This window comes from Dunckerocampus dactyliophorus, chromosome 2 (assembly GCF_027744805.1).
Source record: "Dunckerocampus dactyliophorus isolate RoL2022-P2 chromosome 2, RoL_Ddac_1.1, whole genome shotgun sequence".
NCBI classification, from domain to species: domain Eukaryota; kingdom Metazoa; phylum Chordata; class Actinopteri; order Syngnathiformes; family Syngnathidae; genus Dunckerocampus; species Dunckerocampus dactyliophorus.
Genome location: NC_072820.1, coordinates 43,828,602 through 43,845,142, shown reverse-complemented (window position 1 = coordinate 43,845,142; position 16,541 = coordinate 43,828,602). Strand labels below are relative to the sequence as shown.

The 16,541-nt window shown below is 40.7% G+C and overlaps 1 protein-coding gene across 1 annotated transcript in view; it reads left to right on the top strand.

Moving 5' to 3' along the window:
• The first annotated feature begins 286 nt into the window (after positions 1-286).
• Positions 287-16,541, top strand: part of gas7b (growth arrest-specific 7b) — a 97,947-nt gene continuing 81,692 nt past the window's right edge. Inside the window, exon 1 of the mRNA XM_054757136.1 lies at positions 287-672. Within this exon, the coding sequence (XP_054613111.1) occupies positions 493-672 (180 nt within the window). The 5' untranslated portion in view covers positions 287-492. The remainder of the gene's footprint in view (positions 673-16,541) is intronic.

Below are 16,541 nucleotides of genomic sequence, written 5' to 3'. Positions count from 1 at the left end.
GAGTATACAGTAGTAGCAATTGTATATATGTGGAATATGGTAACTATGCAATAAATGGTAAAGTATACATAAAAATAATCGGTTGTGCTGTTTTGATGCTGTCATTATTGTATGGTAAAAGTAAAAATTAAATAAAAATATACTGACCTTTCATCCCTTTCCTGAATTTTTGTGAGCGTTCCTGTATTTCTAATGCTGTGTGCCCAGCGAGTGTTTCGTCTTCGAAACATAAACAAAACTCTTTTATTTTGAAGTTGCTCCGGATTTCCGGTGCGACTCCCCTGCCTTGACGCTGGAGCGGAGTGGCCTCAAACAGGGAGTGCAGCCACTGGAGGAGCAGAACCGCGAGGGGCGTACTGGCAGTGTCCTCCAGAGAACCTGTTCGACTACTTAAAAAAAACACGCTTCATTTTTATTTTGGTACCAGGGGCGGGTTTTTACGTTCACCATCACCATCGTGTTGACCGACTTTGTTGAGAAGTTTGGCTGGTGATGTCTGGATCATATTGCAAAAGTTTGTACCCGTTCAGTGCGGAGCAGCACCAGCAGGGGCTGAGCTTCGATGCCGGGGAGATTATCAAGGTGGTACAGTCTCCGCCTGGAGGCTGGTGGGAAGGAGAGAAAGATGGAGCCAGAGGATGGTTTCCCTCAAGTTATGTACAGGTGCTTGAGGTAAGATGTTATGTTTGTGGAAGTAAAAAATGTAAGTGTATGAAGTACGCATTTATCATACGGTGCCTTTAGGGGTACATCGGCTTGTCACTTTTGTTGCACGCCGGACTCGTAAACGTACGTATAATGTCTCAGTGAAAACATTTGATAAAGTTCCATTCATTATCTCAGTTTACTCAATCACAGACACACGTGAGGTGGGTTCAAAGCCGACACACACGACAGCATTGGTAGATGCCCCTATTGAGTTTTTCACCCGTGTTGTGTTTCACAGTTTTAGTCAAACCTCAACGATTGGCATTTTGCTGAGTGGCTGCACACTTCCTCATTCCTCCTCTTCAATGCGCCTGAATGCACGGGTCATGCTGCACTCCCAACCCTCATATCCTCACACGTTTATTCTTGTTAATGCAGTTTGTCTCACTGGTAATCAAGTGGAAGCGATTCAGGGAGTGCAGTCGAGTCTAGTGACAGTTTGCACAGCTTTCTTGTGCAAACTGCATAGCATCACAGTATGGCTTGTGACCAATCAGGGTGCTGGATGGAGTTTTTGCCAGGTTGGTAGAAGGATTTGCGTCACATACTACCCGATCTTTGCTTTCTTCAACCAATTCAGGCAGCGGAATTTTTAAAAGGAACTTTCAGGTGAATGCGCTCATGCATTATTTGCAGAAAGTTACAGTTCAAAATGTTGATCCAGCCCACAAATGTACACCTCTTGTGTATGATTCCTCGGAACTTACGCATCAACATTCTTTTGCTTTTTTTCTTGACCCTTCCTGAGGACAGATTGACTGACTGAAAAGAGCTCTGCACAGATTCAAAACTTTCTGACTATTTTGGCACTTTTCCCCAAACACAGAGCCTGACCATAATTACAGATCTGTTTGCTAACACTACTGGCTTGAATATCGTCTGGTGGGAGCAACTAACTCGTCGAAAAAAAAAATACTTACGACTTACGAACGTCCAAACTTAAAAGTTTTCCGCAAAATGGGCGTAAAAAGGGCTTCTGTCGCAGAGAGTGCAGAGGAAGAGGATGTGAAAGAGAGCTGGGAATAGTTCTTCTAGAAATAATAACGATTCTGAATAAGATACATAGATACGTACATACTGTACATACAGTGTCCGTGTTAAATAAAACAGGTGCATGGATGTTTTTTGCCATTAAGGTAGCGAAACTACCTTAATCCAACAGAGCACGATTGTCTCATGTCCAGTGTGACTTATCACAGTCTCCGCAGTTTCACAGTAGCCTTGACTGAAACTGTTGTTGGATACTTGTGATGTTTGAGTTCAGATTCACATTCTAATGACTCAGCCACCTTATGTTCTTTGAATGGGAGCTACCTAAAAATACCTCTGGAATGGGGAAAATGTTCACGTCTACCCTGTCCCGTGTCGAAGCTTTTTCTCAATGGATTTATAAACAGATGTGTTCCGACTCATATGCATGTGATTGTCAGAGTAAGTCACTGTGTTGATGAGTGCTTTTGCACCAGTCCCATATGCCGGAATATTATAAAAACTTTAACATGTACATGTATGTCAGACATGGGGGGGGAAACTCGTGCATTTTTTTCAAGTCAGATCTGTACGTTGCTGTCAGTGCAGTCATACATGTATAGACTACATGTGATAACTCTATACAGCACTCTGTGTTATCAGCGTCTGTGCTAAAAATAGTTTGACGTGTTATATGGACGCCTGTCCCATGACTGTTCGCAAAAGTGAAAACATTTCTTTATTTCATCATTATGGGATCTTTTAAAAATATCCTCTTTCACTTTCACACATGTAGGCAGCTGGATGGTAACACAGTTCTCCTAAAGTTTTGTTTCTCAATTTGAAGACAGGTTGAGACATGCTCTTATCTCCTGATTATATTATTTGCAAAGCTGGTGGAGCAGGCCAAATTAACCCACAACCAAAATATATAATGTGACCTAGGCCAGAGTATACCCCGGGGTGTAAACGGGCCCGGGCTGGTTTAAATCTTGGGGTACAATACAGCCTAGGTGGCCCAATTATACCCCCAATGTAATATACTGTATCTTTCACCTATTTTTTTGATAATTCAGAAATTTATTGTGTGACTGCTCGATCGTTCACACCTGTAAAATTCTACACCAGTTTTTATAAATTTTGCCTTTTTTTTTCTCCTCTAACGCCTTCATTTTTTAACCGTATTCAAACCATTCAAGTAGGTGTGGGAATCTCTGGCCACCTCACGATTCGATGCGATTACAATTCAGAGACCTGCGATGCGATGATAAAACGATTATCGATGCATCTCGATGCATAATTTTTTGTGATTAATAGTTTGACAGTTTTTGCATGCATAACTTTTTTCTCCAAATTTTTTTGCTCACTGTGTACTACTAAAACAAAGCATATTTGTAATGATCCACAATTAAAATAAACATGAAACAGATTAATTTACTTCCGTTATTGTTTAATAATTGGAAGGTTACATCTACCAACATATTTCCCAAAGTCAAAAACAGCTTTCATACAAAATAGAGATTTCTGACCAGCGGCTCTCATACAAGAATAATGCTCTTCAAACGTCAGTGTATGATGAATTACCAAAAAAAACTAGACTGCCCTTATAACATTGCGAGGGGACCTTGTATCTGGGTTCCAAAGTGCGTAACAAAGCACAAAAGTCCTGCTTCTCAACAACCGAATACGGCCACAAATCCTTTGCATTAAAATTGCGATTGACATTGTGATTCGTTTCGCCTTTTCCAAGTTGGGTGGAAAATTCGTTATCACCTTCTCTGGTTGGCAGCAGCTTCAGCTGGCTGTTTTTCTTCCTGGTTCGGGTGGAAACTATGGGTGCTATGTGGTTGCTCATATTGGTCGTGTAAAATATTTTAAGCTTGTTTGACAAAGCTTGCATATTGTCTGGCTCTTGTCCAGCCCATTTTTACCACCATTTGCACCACCATAAACTGTTCGGGCGGCACTTCGCTTTCCGTCTTTTTGTTCCGTCAGCATCGATGATTAACATTTATGAATTGATTAAAAATCATCTCCATCGCGATGCATCTAAGAATTTATTATTTCTACCACGTCTACATTCAAGCGTGAAATTGTTCAGCTTTTCAGATATTTCAGAAAATTCATAGATTTTTGAAAAATCCAAAAATTAATGAGACATTTTTCACATTTCCACTAATCGCACATTTTTCAACCGATTGAAACCATTCTAGAAGCACAGCTCAGTCAGGACATTTAGCCTTCCTGGTACACTGCACTATCATGCTATTTTTCATTAGTGTTAACATTGGCAGACACCTAGCGCTATCACGTTTAGCATGCTAATGTTAGCACTGCTATTGTTATTACTATGTAGTGTGTTATAAATAAACTTAAACATATATTTTCAGCAAACGTTTGTTCTAATTATTGTGTGTTAAAACTTCAGATGGTATAATCTAGCCCAGTGCAGTATAAATCTGCAGGACACACTGAACACTGAACACTGCATTTAACTTTGAAAATATAACCTCCAATATATCAATGTTGTTATTGGCATTCAGTTTTAATATGTGGTTATTAATATTAAGTATATTTTATAGGGGGTATAATCTGGCCCAGGGGAAATAAAGTCACCTAGTCTGTTATATATATATATATATATATATATATATATATATATATATATATAACACCTCTCACCCGCTACATGACACTGTTGTTTCCCTGAGCAGCTCCTTCAGCACCAGACTGTTACACCCACGGTGTAAGAAGGAGAGGTTCCGCAGGTCCTTCATACCGACCGCTGTCAGGCTCTACAACACCTGCACCACCTGAACCATGTTGTAGACACTATGCTTTCTTTACACTGTTCTCTTTACTTGTCTTGCTGCGGTAACAAGTAAATTTCCCCGCTGTGGGATAAATAAAGTACATACAATACAATATACCCTGGAGTATAAAATGGCGTAGGCTACTTTAATCCTGGGAATACTCTGGGCTGGGGGTACACTTTGGCATGTTAGACCGGTCCTTTTTCTCTGCAATCACCATTATCATTATTGTGGCTTCATATGACAATTGACGGATTCATGCCCTTCAGTTGCTGCCTGTTACATCACCAAACTGTTCCTCACCGATCATCCCTTGCTTACAATTTAATTGCGGAAGGCACTGATCACAGCAGACCATCCACTCAATGCTCAGAATAACCCAAGCCAAATATGATAGCAACCTTTTTCAGTGCCAATACTTGTTGGTTCATAGTAGTTTGAATCTGAGCTTGAGCTTTTCTGTGTGGTGTTTCCTCAGGTTCGCACCAGGTACCAAGTCCAACAACATGTACTGTATATTAGGTTAATAGAAGACTGACTGTGAATGGTTGTCTGTTTCTATATGTGCTATACGATGGGCTGGTGGTATGTCTTGGGAATACACAGAAATGGCAAATCCAGCCATCCATCCATCTTCTACCGCTTATCTGAGAGTCTCTCCAATGTGTCGTGGGTCTTTCCCAAGGCCTCCTACCAGTCGGATGTGCTCTGAACAGCTCCCGGGGGGCATTCTGACCAGATGCCCAAGCCACCTCATCTGACTCCTCTCCTCTCAGCGGTTCTACTCCGAGTTTCTCCTGGATGACAGTGCTTCTCACTTCATCTCTAAGGGAGAGCCCAGCCACCCTTTGTAGGAAACTAATTTCGGCCATTTGTACCCGCAGTCTTGTCCTTTCAGTTACTACCCAAAGCTCATGACCATAGGTGATTGTAGGAACGTAGATCGATCGGCAAATTGAGAGATTTGTCTTTCGGCTCAGCGAATAAAATTGCAAATAAATGTTATAAATAATTGTTTTGTAAACCTTGAGAGAACACTCATGTAGACTCATCTAGACTTCTGCTGTATAGTTTTCAGCTGACTGGCACAGCTTCCAGGCTTGAAACTCTTTATTTCACAATCATCGAAGAGGAAATGAATGAGCTGCTAAGACAGCACGTGTTGGATTGAACATGCTTTCTTGTTTGAGACCACCTCGACAGGCTAGTTAAATCCATTGAACTGATGACATATTCGGTTGTAGCTTTACAGGTTTGGACACAGCACAGTTTTAGGCTCATGTTTAACAGTAGGTTCATAAAGTAATAGACTACACACCTCCCCAGTAGGTGTCTTAATACCACCATGAACCACCAACTCCTTCATGTGGGTTTAGTTTACCGCAACAAACCAACTGTGACCTTATTTGGATGCCAAGAATGAAAGAAATCCCGTAATGTTGGTTTTCAAAGATATTAATACTCACTCTTGGCATAATGTATTTTTGTCTTGTGTGAATGACAGCCTGTCATTACATTGTTGTGTTGCCAGGGGAACTAATGTAATTTGCAATGAGCTGCTATGTCTAGCCACTTTGTCTCCCAAATTGCTTCTCTCAGTGGAGTGTCAGCTGTGTTTATTATGAAACCATAGAGTGAGGAGTGGGCTTCTAGCACAGGCTTTAGTGGAATTCCTGGGGTCAGATCTGCGCTGTAGAGCAGACAGCAGCCAGCCAGGTGCTTCCCCTGGATAGCAGAAAAAAACAGCCCTCCTTTGCTTACGTCATACCAAAATACATTTCTTGTCATCACATCAATACATCAGCTGTTTGTCTGTGACACACCCTCCTTCCAACTTGCCTTTACGCTGAAGAGGTTGAGGTTTTCACATATCCTGTGGTAAAGCTGTCACTTCACCGAGGGCCTTAGAACGAGATGCTGTGCGTAGTCCCAGCACAACTTCTAAGTGAAAAAAGTGCATTGTGTTGTGGTAGAAGTCAGAAACCTTTTAATTGTGAGATATTTAAGCTACCAATTTTGGGGTTTTTGAGGCAAAGGGACTATTTTAAGACTTAATCTTATACTGAGGGGTATGTCAGTGTTGCTATTTTGAGTTGTGTCTTGAAAAACATTAGCTCAGTCAGTGTAATTACAGTTATTTTCATTTGGCCTGGTTTTACCATTTTCTTGCCCATGATACGGATGGATTTTGACCAAAACAAGTACATGACCTCTGTGGAACTCTGCGTAGATATAACGTCTGATTGGTTGAATGAATTGTAGTTTGCTTCAACACAATTTTGGCTTGCAAGTCTTGCAAGTCTGTCGGTCAGTGGTGTGCGAATAACACTGGTGGTTCATTCAGAATGCCTTTCAAGTGCCTCCATAAAAGTTCACATTGCCGTGAGCTCTCGAGCAACTAACCTAGAGTGACCAGGGATCCTCTTTTGTCTGGAAACCAAAGAAAGGATCATCGATGATTTCGTTATCTCACTGAACATTCATTCTTACCTAAAATAGTACTGGAGCTTCTGACTTACCTTCTTGCACATCTCTGACTATACAGAATCTAATGTCTTTGGCCAGTCACCACACCAATCATTACTCGCTGTACCTGTTTACAGTGACACATATTGCTTTGGAAAAAATGTGATCATAAAGAAGCCAATATGACACATGGAAAGAAATAGAAGTTTTGTCAAGAATAAAAACAGAGTTTGGGAAACCCTGCAACGTCCTTTTCCACTGTCCAGCCTTTAGTTTGAACTACTGCTTTGTGTATTCAGGAATTATTGGTAGCACCTGTTTAGGCTGACGTTTTTATCAAATGACTGAGACCTGACTGGTGATTCAAGTCTTTCTTGTGTGTTCTTGCAGTTGCCTAGCTACTAAAAGTGAGATAAGGATTGTTTACCGGACTGTAGAGCAGTGGTTCTCAACTGGTTTGCCTGCGGGACCCACCATCACCTTTTAATGACAAGCGGTGACCCAAATTGCAGACATTTTTCAACTCAAATTGATCAAATATATTTAATCAAAAATACAGCACAGTGTGAATTTGAGGTTGTGCAAAATAACTTTTTTACTTACTGATTTGGAACACCTCCAAATATGACAATAGGTTCACACCTATAAATACCTGGGAGTGCAACTGGATGATAAACTGGACTGGACTGCCAACATAGATATTCTGTCAGAGCTGTCTGTACTTCCTCACAAGGCTGGCATCCTTCAACGTATGGAAACTGCTTCTACCAGACTGTGCTAGCTGGTGCCCTCCTGTATGCAGTAATGTGCTGGGGGGGCAGCCTCAAGAAGAAGGAAGGCATACGCCTGGACAAAGAGGAGGAAGGCAGGCCCTGTCACTGGCACTGAACTGGACAGCCTGACATCTGTGGCAGAGCAAGGGACACTGAAGAGGCTCCTTTCCATTATTGACAACCAGCATCCTCCAATGCACTGCATCATCTCCCGACAGAGTAGTTTTAGTGGCAGATTACTATCACTCCCCTGCTCAACCGAAAGACTGAGCAGATCAGCTGCTCGAAACGTGAATTTCTCTTGGAGATTAATAAAGTATCTATCTAGCTATCTAGCTATCTGTTTATCGGTCTATCTATCTGTCTATCTAAACAGAGAACTAAAATGTACATTCCACTTGAACAGCTGATATATATAATAAGCATTAAATACTTACAAACACTTTCCAAGGCTCAACACATTCTGTAGCTTAATGGCAGCAACTACTATGGTTGTGGGTCTTCTATGGCATCGGGCTTTAAAAACAACGACAGAGAGTTGTCACCACCGATAGGAGTATTTTTTAAAAACACCCCACTGAATAAAAAAAAATGTCTTACAGAATAAAAGCGCAAGATTATTTTTGTGTTTTTTTTCCCCCTCAGGCAAAGACCCGTGACCTACTGAAAACGGAGGGGCAGTTGCAACCCACTAATTGAGAAGCACTGCTATATGTACTGAGGATTTAGATGCAGTATATGGGTGTAATTCTTGATACACACATCTTAATCAATCAATGAATAAAGGTTTGGGGGGGGGGGGGTCGATAATTTTCCGAAATAGTTAAGTCTTAGTTAGTGTACTTCATATGCTGTGTATGATTTGCCATTGCTATGGTGTTCCAAGACTTGAATAATTCACATCAACGGAGTGGGGGCCAGGTAACAAAACAGTCATAGTCAGCTGTGAAACCCAGCGTACACACACACACACACACGCACACACACACACTAAACCAAAGCAGTCAGTAGTAAGTAAATACAGTTAGTCTGAGCATGTGTGTAAGTGTCAGTGTCTGGGGGTGTGCATGTGAATTGTCAGTGTCAGTGTCTCAGCCGTCTCCCACTTTTCCCCAAAGGAAAAACATGTCTCTAAAATAAAGACGGGGTCACAAACCCTTGTTGAGCTTTCTCCTTCCAAGTATTGATTATCTGTGATTTTTTTTTCTTCTGCACTCACATCGACTGCTTCCTGTCATATCGTGAACACACGTGTGTCTGTCTCGGCCTAGCATCGTTCTCAGTGTACGGGTGAGAAATTTCTCTCTGGCTGTATTATTCACATGAGGTCTAAACGCCTGCTGAGCGATCCCAAAGGAGTTCTGCTCCAAGTAGAGGTTACAGTACGTTCTCCACAGGGGCCTGCTGATATCACTCTTGATGACATGGAGTTCTGACTCCTTTGAGGGATTGTGTGGGAGTTTGTGTGAGTCTAAGCTTGTTTTCTGCTAGTTGTTACAATGACCAAGCTGTGGAGACAATGTAATGTAATGTGATGGTATTTGGAATGAACAATAGAAAGTGAAGCTAAGGTCATAAAATATTTTTTAACCTTTGAACCTCTATTATATTATAAATAAGCTATAAACCAGTGAAAAAACAAGGAACAAACATCAAAGTTGCATTTCTATCAAGAGGTACCGTTCAGTTCCTTTTAGTTTATAATGGCACTGAGCAGATTGGGAGTTGCTGGTCAGGCTTGTGTTCCCACAGTGAGGTATGTAGATGGGAGGACATAAAAACAAGATAACTCCAAAATGAATAAAACAAACAACACGGTCTTGTGCTATGTGCCAACATGATCTCTAACTGGCATTTTTGGTTTTTACCATTTACCAACGAGACAGCGTTACTACAGTCCAATTTTAATTTTATGAAAAAAACCTGGACAAATTCCAGTAGGATACATTGTGGTCATCTCCAACAATGTACTTTACATTACTGTTACATCATATACTGTTTTAGACTAATACGAATACATGGGAAATTAATTTTTCAATAATATATTTAGTTCAAAATAACACACTTAACAAAATAAAAGCGTAAATATTTTTGTTAGAGAAATCTGTCCTGTATAAAGACTGTAAATTCAGAGTGCAGGGTTATGATAGAACAGGTGTATCCAACTTGCAGCATTATTACATTGATTTTGACAAAAAGAAAGGAGAGGTGAGCGATTTGTGTTTTATGTGACCACCAACATTTAAAGTGTATTTTATTTACAAAGTGCATCTTCACTCAGTGTGCTCATTTGTCATGTTTGAATAGAACACTTACAGTATGAAAATGAGTGCGATAGCACCACTGTCTAAAGCTGGACATACTACTGTACATGTTAATGTTTAACAACTTAGGCACACAACTAGTGTTTTGAAGACAGTATTAAGTAGTAAGTACTGTAAGTATAATGATTACAAGAGAGCAAGGTTGTTAAGTGAGACTTTAAAAAATTAAGTTGTGATGATGATGTATCGTATGAACGTGATAGCCACTTGTAGCTCACCCGTGGGACAAAAACGGACCAGCTAGCTGCCGCCAGCCAGGCAAAATGTGTAAACAAAAATGCCAGAAAGTCAAATGAGATTGAAACGTGAGCGATCACACACGCTGGCATAAATGGACTTAGCATGTGACAAGCTGTCGTCAATTGACTCCACATTTTACGGTCTATTTTTCATTCTCTCCATCATAAGCAACAAAGTGAATTTCAACACACAAATGCGCAAGTGCCAACAGGGCAGACGGGTGATTCTGGTGCATGCTTATCAAAATAAAGAGCAGTGAAACATTTTTATGATATTTTAAATTGTTTTCAGAACTAATTGTGGTCAATATTTGTGTAAATAAAAAGCGATATATGTATCTATATTGAATATATATCCATTCATACAATATATTAATTATTAATTGTTTTTAAGTTAAAAAAACACCTCATTTTTAAGGTGTGGCGGCTTTTATTTGGAATGCATAGTCACCTTCTTTTAACAACCACTTTCCAGTAACTCAGAAAGGGAAGGTGGTATTAATAATAATGTGAAATAGGAAACAGACACTTCCCCAGGCTTCCACATGTTAACTCTCATGTTCCCCCCAGGTTTTGTTATTGTGTGCATGTGCTATCTGCACCTTGTTGAAAAATCGGAAGGTCAAAGCTGTCAACCACTGTTTACTGTGTGTGATCGGTCAGTTGGTTGGACATTGCAGCCTTGATTGTGTTTTGATAAGTTTACGTTTTACTGCTGTGAACATCTGTCTACACCTGTGCAATGTAAGTCACAGTGAGATGCATGAGATAATACAGGCACATACAGTAAGATGTGTTAGGCACAAATGAAATCACAGATCATCTTTGCATTAGAGTGCATTGATAGTGCCTATTGTGCCTCCCATAGTCCAGAATCAGAGACTCTAAATTGCCCATATCTGTGAATGTGTTTGTGAATGGTTGTACCCATAATGCATGTGACCTTATGACTTATCGAATCTTTACTTGTGTCTTGGCTAGGGTTGGGCAACTTTTGAATTTGAACGATTCCGATTGCTCATTTCGATCCCGGTTCCGATGGATTCTCAATACCAGTGCTTCTAAGAGGCGGGGTTATATACTGTAGGTTTGCATGGTTTAAATGAGGGCGATAACCAGAGTTCTTTTTTTTAATTTTTTTGATGAAATGTCTGAACTTCTCCATGAGTTGTTTAATAATATGAACTTTGTATGAACTTTACTATGAATTTCTCACAGAGAATATCAAACCATTCGACTTGAATATAAATGTTATGATTTTTATTTTACAGGAGTACACTTGAATAAAGATGTTTACTTTTGAAAAGTAGTATACTTTGTTTGCTGTCTTAGAGTTGGTGTAAGCTATTTTTGTGACCACAAGTAAGCGCTCATATTTTGAAGGCTGGAGGTGTGTTGTGTCGGTAGAGAAGCTGTCTTGACTTTTGCTAATAGAGACGGACTGCGCACATGAATAAAGCCACAGCTCCTGTCCTTTACTTAAACCTCCATGACATCAGCGGGCATCCTGAAACCCTCAGTTACATTGTCATGAGACAGACGTCATTTATTGTTTGACTTTCCCGATTCTGACCGCTTAGAGGAAGTTCGACGCAGCTGATCAAAGACGGGGCATTCTGTTATTTCTGCACCATGAATCCGGAGGTGTTGGTCATGCACCAATCTTTGCATAATATTGTATTGCACGTGTTTCTCTGGGACGAAAGCCAAACTTTTTAGCCGCTTCTTCTTTGTTGGTGTTATTTCTACTGGTCGACAAAGTGGAGTCCAAACTAGGAATCGAAATAAAAACATTTGAATGGTCCCGGGAGAATCGCAAGGTTCGTCCCGGTTCCCATCGAATCTCGAGACTCGGTGTCCCACCCTAGACATGATACAGCCGTGATTTCCAATTATTTTTCCTCCATTACATACTGTAAATCAAATAATTTCGTTGCAGGATTCTTGTGTACCTATAGTCCATTTTCTGATTGTTCAAAGTAGAGGTTTAGGTTGTTGTGGTAGAAGGTTGAGTGATGAATTATATTACCCATTCCTAGGTGACCAGTACAGAGTCTACCTCGTCTGTCGTCCAAAGTCAGCTGGGATAGGCTCCAGTATCTGAAAACAGTTGGAGGTTGCCCAGTGGAATACAGTGTGGTCATCTGCGTCATGCATTGCTGGTTTTGGCTTTAGCTTTTAATTTGTATTGGACTGACATTGCGTTAGTACATCCTCAGTAAGCAGCTATCGCATTTAAGAATGTTGTTTTGCTGCTACATTAAAAAGTACATATAGCAGACTGGTGCCAAAGCAGTCCAAGACTCTTTGATGTCATTTGTGGCTTGTGTATCCACTCAGGATCGCTTGCCGGAAAGTGGCCAGCTGTTCTGACAGACGTTAACCTCCCTTAAACATGCGCATCGTTCCAAGCCAGATGTTTTCACTGAGAATTTGACATGTATGTAGGAAAACACACACACACACACACACACACACACACACACACACACACACACACACACACACACACACACACACAATCCCATGTCAGCTAAAAGTCTAGGCTTGTTCAGTTATCGGTTCTGTGGGAACCATGGACCACATAGTCTGCATATTCATTTCCTTGACACAAGCCATCGAGTGGGTGTTCAGCTTTAAAAAAATTAAAATAAATATGGGATTGCAGACGGTGACATTTGCGATGGGATGACTCACCTCTTCTGGACAATCACACAAAGTCTGTGCTCAAACGTTGCTAAGCTGCTGACCAACCATTTAGTCACTGCATTTGAAAAAAAGCCTGAAAAACTTTAGCTGGTGCTAAAGTTGCTAGTCCTATTCAGAGAGGGTGACCTCAGTGTAAATTTGGACACATCAGCATGACAGTAATCCCTCGTTTATTGCCGTTAATTGGTTCCAGACCTGACTGTGATAAGTGAATTTCTACAAAGTAGGATTCAGCATAGAAAACCTTTTTATGACCCTCTAAATACAGTTTTAACATTATTATTAGTCCTCTAGACATGAAGTAACACACCTGTAGTCACCTTTACACTCAATGTTACCCAATATAGAAGCTATAATGACAGTAAAAAAAGCCATTTAAGACATAAATAAGAGTCGTACTTGTGTGTGTTGCTATAAATGTGTTTCCTCGGGGAGCTGAGTGGCGGGCGCACAGGAAGTGACGTCAGGGGTTCAGAGTTGAATTTTAGCTTGGTGTGGGTTACTGCAGCGAAAGTAGCTTGTGATTTTATTAGGGATTTTTATTCAGAATTTAACCCTACAATAAAAGCCTGTTGTTTCGGCGATTAAGTCTGGTGTTTGTGTGTCTCACCCAACGTTACAGTAACATTACTGATATCGACCAGACCAGTGTAGAACACTATATATCATGTCTTTGAATGCCTCTTCTGAATGCCTTATATTTGCATTTCACTTCCATTTTCCAGCTCTTTTTATGCTTGAATATGCTTAATTTAGGCAAAAAACATGTATAATTTGCTTCGATATGCATATTTTTTTTTTACTAATAATGCCTGATTTATTAACCAGTTCTTGAAAAAGAATGAATGAAACCGCAAAATTTAAACCATGAGTAATTCAGTTGAGGACAAATTTGTGGCATTACATTTAAGACATGGGAGACTATTACAGTCCCCGTGAAGCACTGAGTTGAAGTACACTTTTACGAAATTACAAGTCTTGAGACAGGTAATAAGTCAGTCAATATTCAATTTGGGGTTGTCTCAATCCATCTATTCGTACCTGTTTGTGCTTACAATTTTGTGGGCACAGTTTAGGGACATCGCATTTGTATTCTAGCATGACTGCTTAAATTAAACTTGATGAAGGCATGCTGGGATGTTTGAATGCCTGAGCGCATTTGTTTTCTGCTGGTGGCGCCATATCCACGGGAAAGGAGCACGACATCCACCGAGCGGCACGTTGGCTGCACATTGTTTTTGGTATGTTTTTTCGTGATTGTTAAGGTTGCATTTATGACCTATGACGCTGCAAAAACGTCCTCCTCCAAGAAACCTGCCGGAAAAAGGTAATGATGCTGCATGAGTAGGTTGTCGATTGTCATACTACTCAGCAAATTTCGTCATCATCGTCACTATCATTTTTTAGTGACGTCATCATAAGTGAACAATGGCAGTTAAAGAGATGGGGAGCTGAATCGAATCTAATAATTACTTTCGTTTAGGGATGCTCAGATCAGGGTTTTATGCTGCTGAGTCCTGTACCCATCAACCATGAGTGAGATATCGATCACGTACGTTTTTAAATGTATTTACGTATGAGTGCTATTGGCCGTGGGTGCTGTATAAGGGGGAAAGTTAGGACAATTCAAAGGGCCTGAAAAATAGGTAATTATTAAAAAATAGAAAGTGAGGGAGCCCAATGTGTTTTTGTTTCCCATGGGGCCCAGAATTCCTTGTTGCACCCGACTATTGGGAACCATAAAATCACCTTCATTTAGAAAAAAACATATTTGACATACTTTTTCAAGAGAACATATATCACTCGTAAAACTTAGAGAAAGAGATGCCTTCTGTAACCCATTGACTGCCAGCCATGTTCAGAGCAGAGAGCTCCATACTGCCATACTACTAAGTTTTTGGGCATTTTTGCTGAACTTTCAAGACCCACAGAATATTGAGTTTTAGGACTACATAAATATTGAAACTGTCTAAAGAAACATTAGACTCTCTTCTTTCGTCAGAAAAAAAAGTTTCTTTCTAGCCTTTTTGGGTCTTTAGATATTGGTGGTAGAACATAGGGTACTTTCAGCAAAAACACTTGACTTTGACCAAAAAACAGAGAAAACTAGCTTTTTCTGCAGAGAAGAAAATTCAAGTAGAGTGACAGTGGGGTCTGCTGAATCCCTGCTGCTGATTAATCCAGATGGCAGCCACTCGTCAGAAGAATCAGGGTCGGGTTCTGAGTCACCCGACAGTGAACTGCCTCTGGTGTCAGGCTCCGGTGACGCGCCACATGGCTCCGCAACGCTAACCACTAGCTTGTTGCTTCGGCATTTGTGTCTGCGTCACCTAAATCACTCATGTCACTGCTATCTTTCGCGATCGCATCACTACTAAAGGCAGATCCACCGCCAGACAAGCTCTGTGACAGTGTTAGCTGCCTGTATTTTTTGTCTCCGCTTGATTTCTTTATGTGTTTGGCCATTTTCCTCTCTTAACCCACAATCTGTCTTCTTCATAGACAATCTGTCGCTGCCTGTTGGAGGAAAAGAAAACTGTTGCCCCCCTACTTGGACAGAAATACATTACAAGTCAGAAATTCCCACATAAGATAAGACTTTGATCTGTAGCTCTCGCGGAAAAAAGCAAAAGACGTCATTGGACGTCTTTGGCAGTCAACGTTACTTTTTGAAAAGACGTCTATGACGTCTTTTGGAAGAGTTAAGGAGAGTTTTTTTGATGTGAGAGTAGTAGTTTGATGGCGTTCTGGCATTACTTGCAGTGGGGAGAGTGCAGTCGGCAAACCCGGTGTCTTCCACAATGCAGAGAGCCTGGTCATCTAGTCTGATCAATTATTCAATTATTTTTTGGGGTTATTTGCTTTAGACTTCTGACTGTCACGCACATGCGGGTGAGTGTCCAGTGTTGGCTGACTGATGATCCTATTGGGAGCCTTGAAAACTCACCATACTCCTTCATGCGTTTGTTCTGCAAATGCCGTATTAAATTAATGCTTTTTTAACATGCTATGCAAAATTTATATCACTCTCACAAACGGAAAGTAAGTTCCACATGGCAGACATGTTTGCTTTGAGTTTGCAGTGGGCCTGGGACGCTCGCTACAGGCTGCGTGCTGCAACAGTACGAGTTGGTTGGCATTGAAAGGCATTTATCGGCATATACCAATCACATGCTTTTTCATGGAAATCGTCACATTTTGATCAGTGGCCGATTGATAGGTGCATCCCTAGTTTTATTGGTGAAATCAGATAAGATTGAAGTCAGCCTCAAAGTAGCAGGAGGTTTTGTAGGGGGAGGAGCAAGCTGGTGTAGCGTACGGTGACGCCTAGACGCAGCAACTTAGCTTAGGCTTTGTTAGAGTGTCAAAAATAAACATTTTTATGGCCGTCTCAATTACTCTCGCACGTAATCCCCAGCAAATAGCGGGGATCTACTGTACAGTATAAACACTGCAGAAATGCAGTTGTAAAAGCACTGCATTCTGACATGGAAATGCTATATTGATGAGATATATGATGGTATACCTTACCAAATTTCT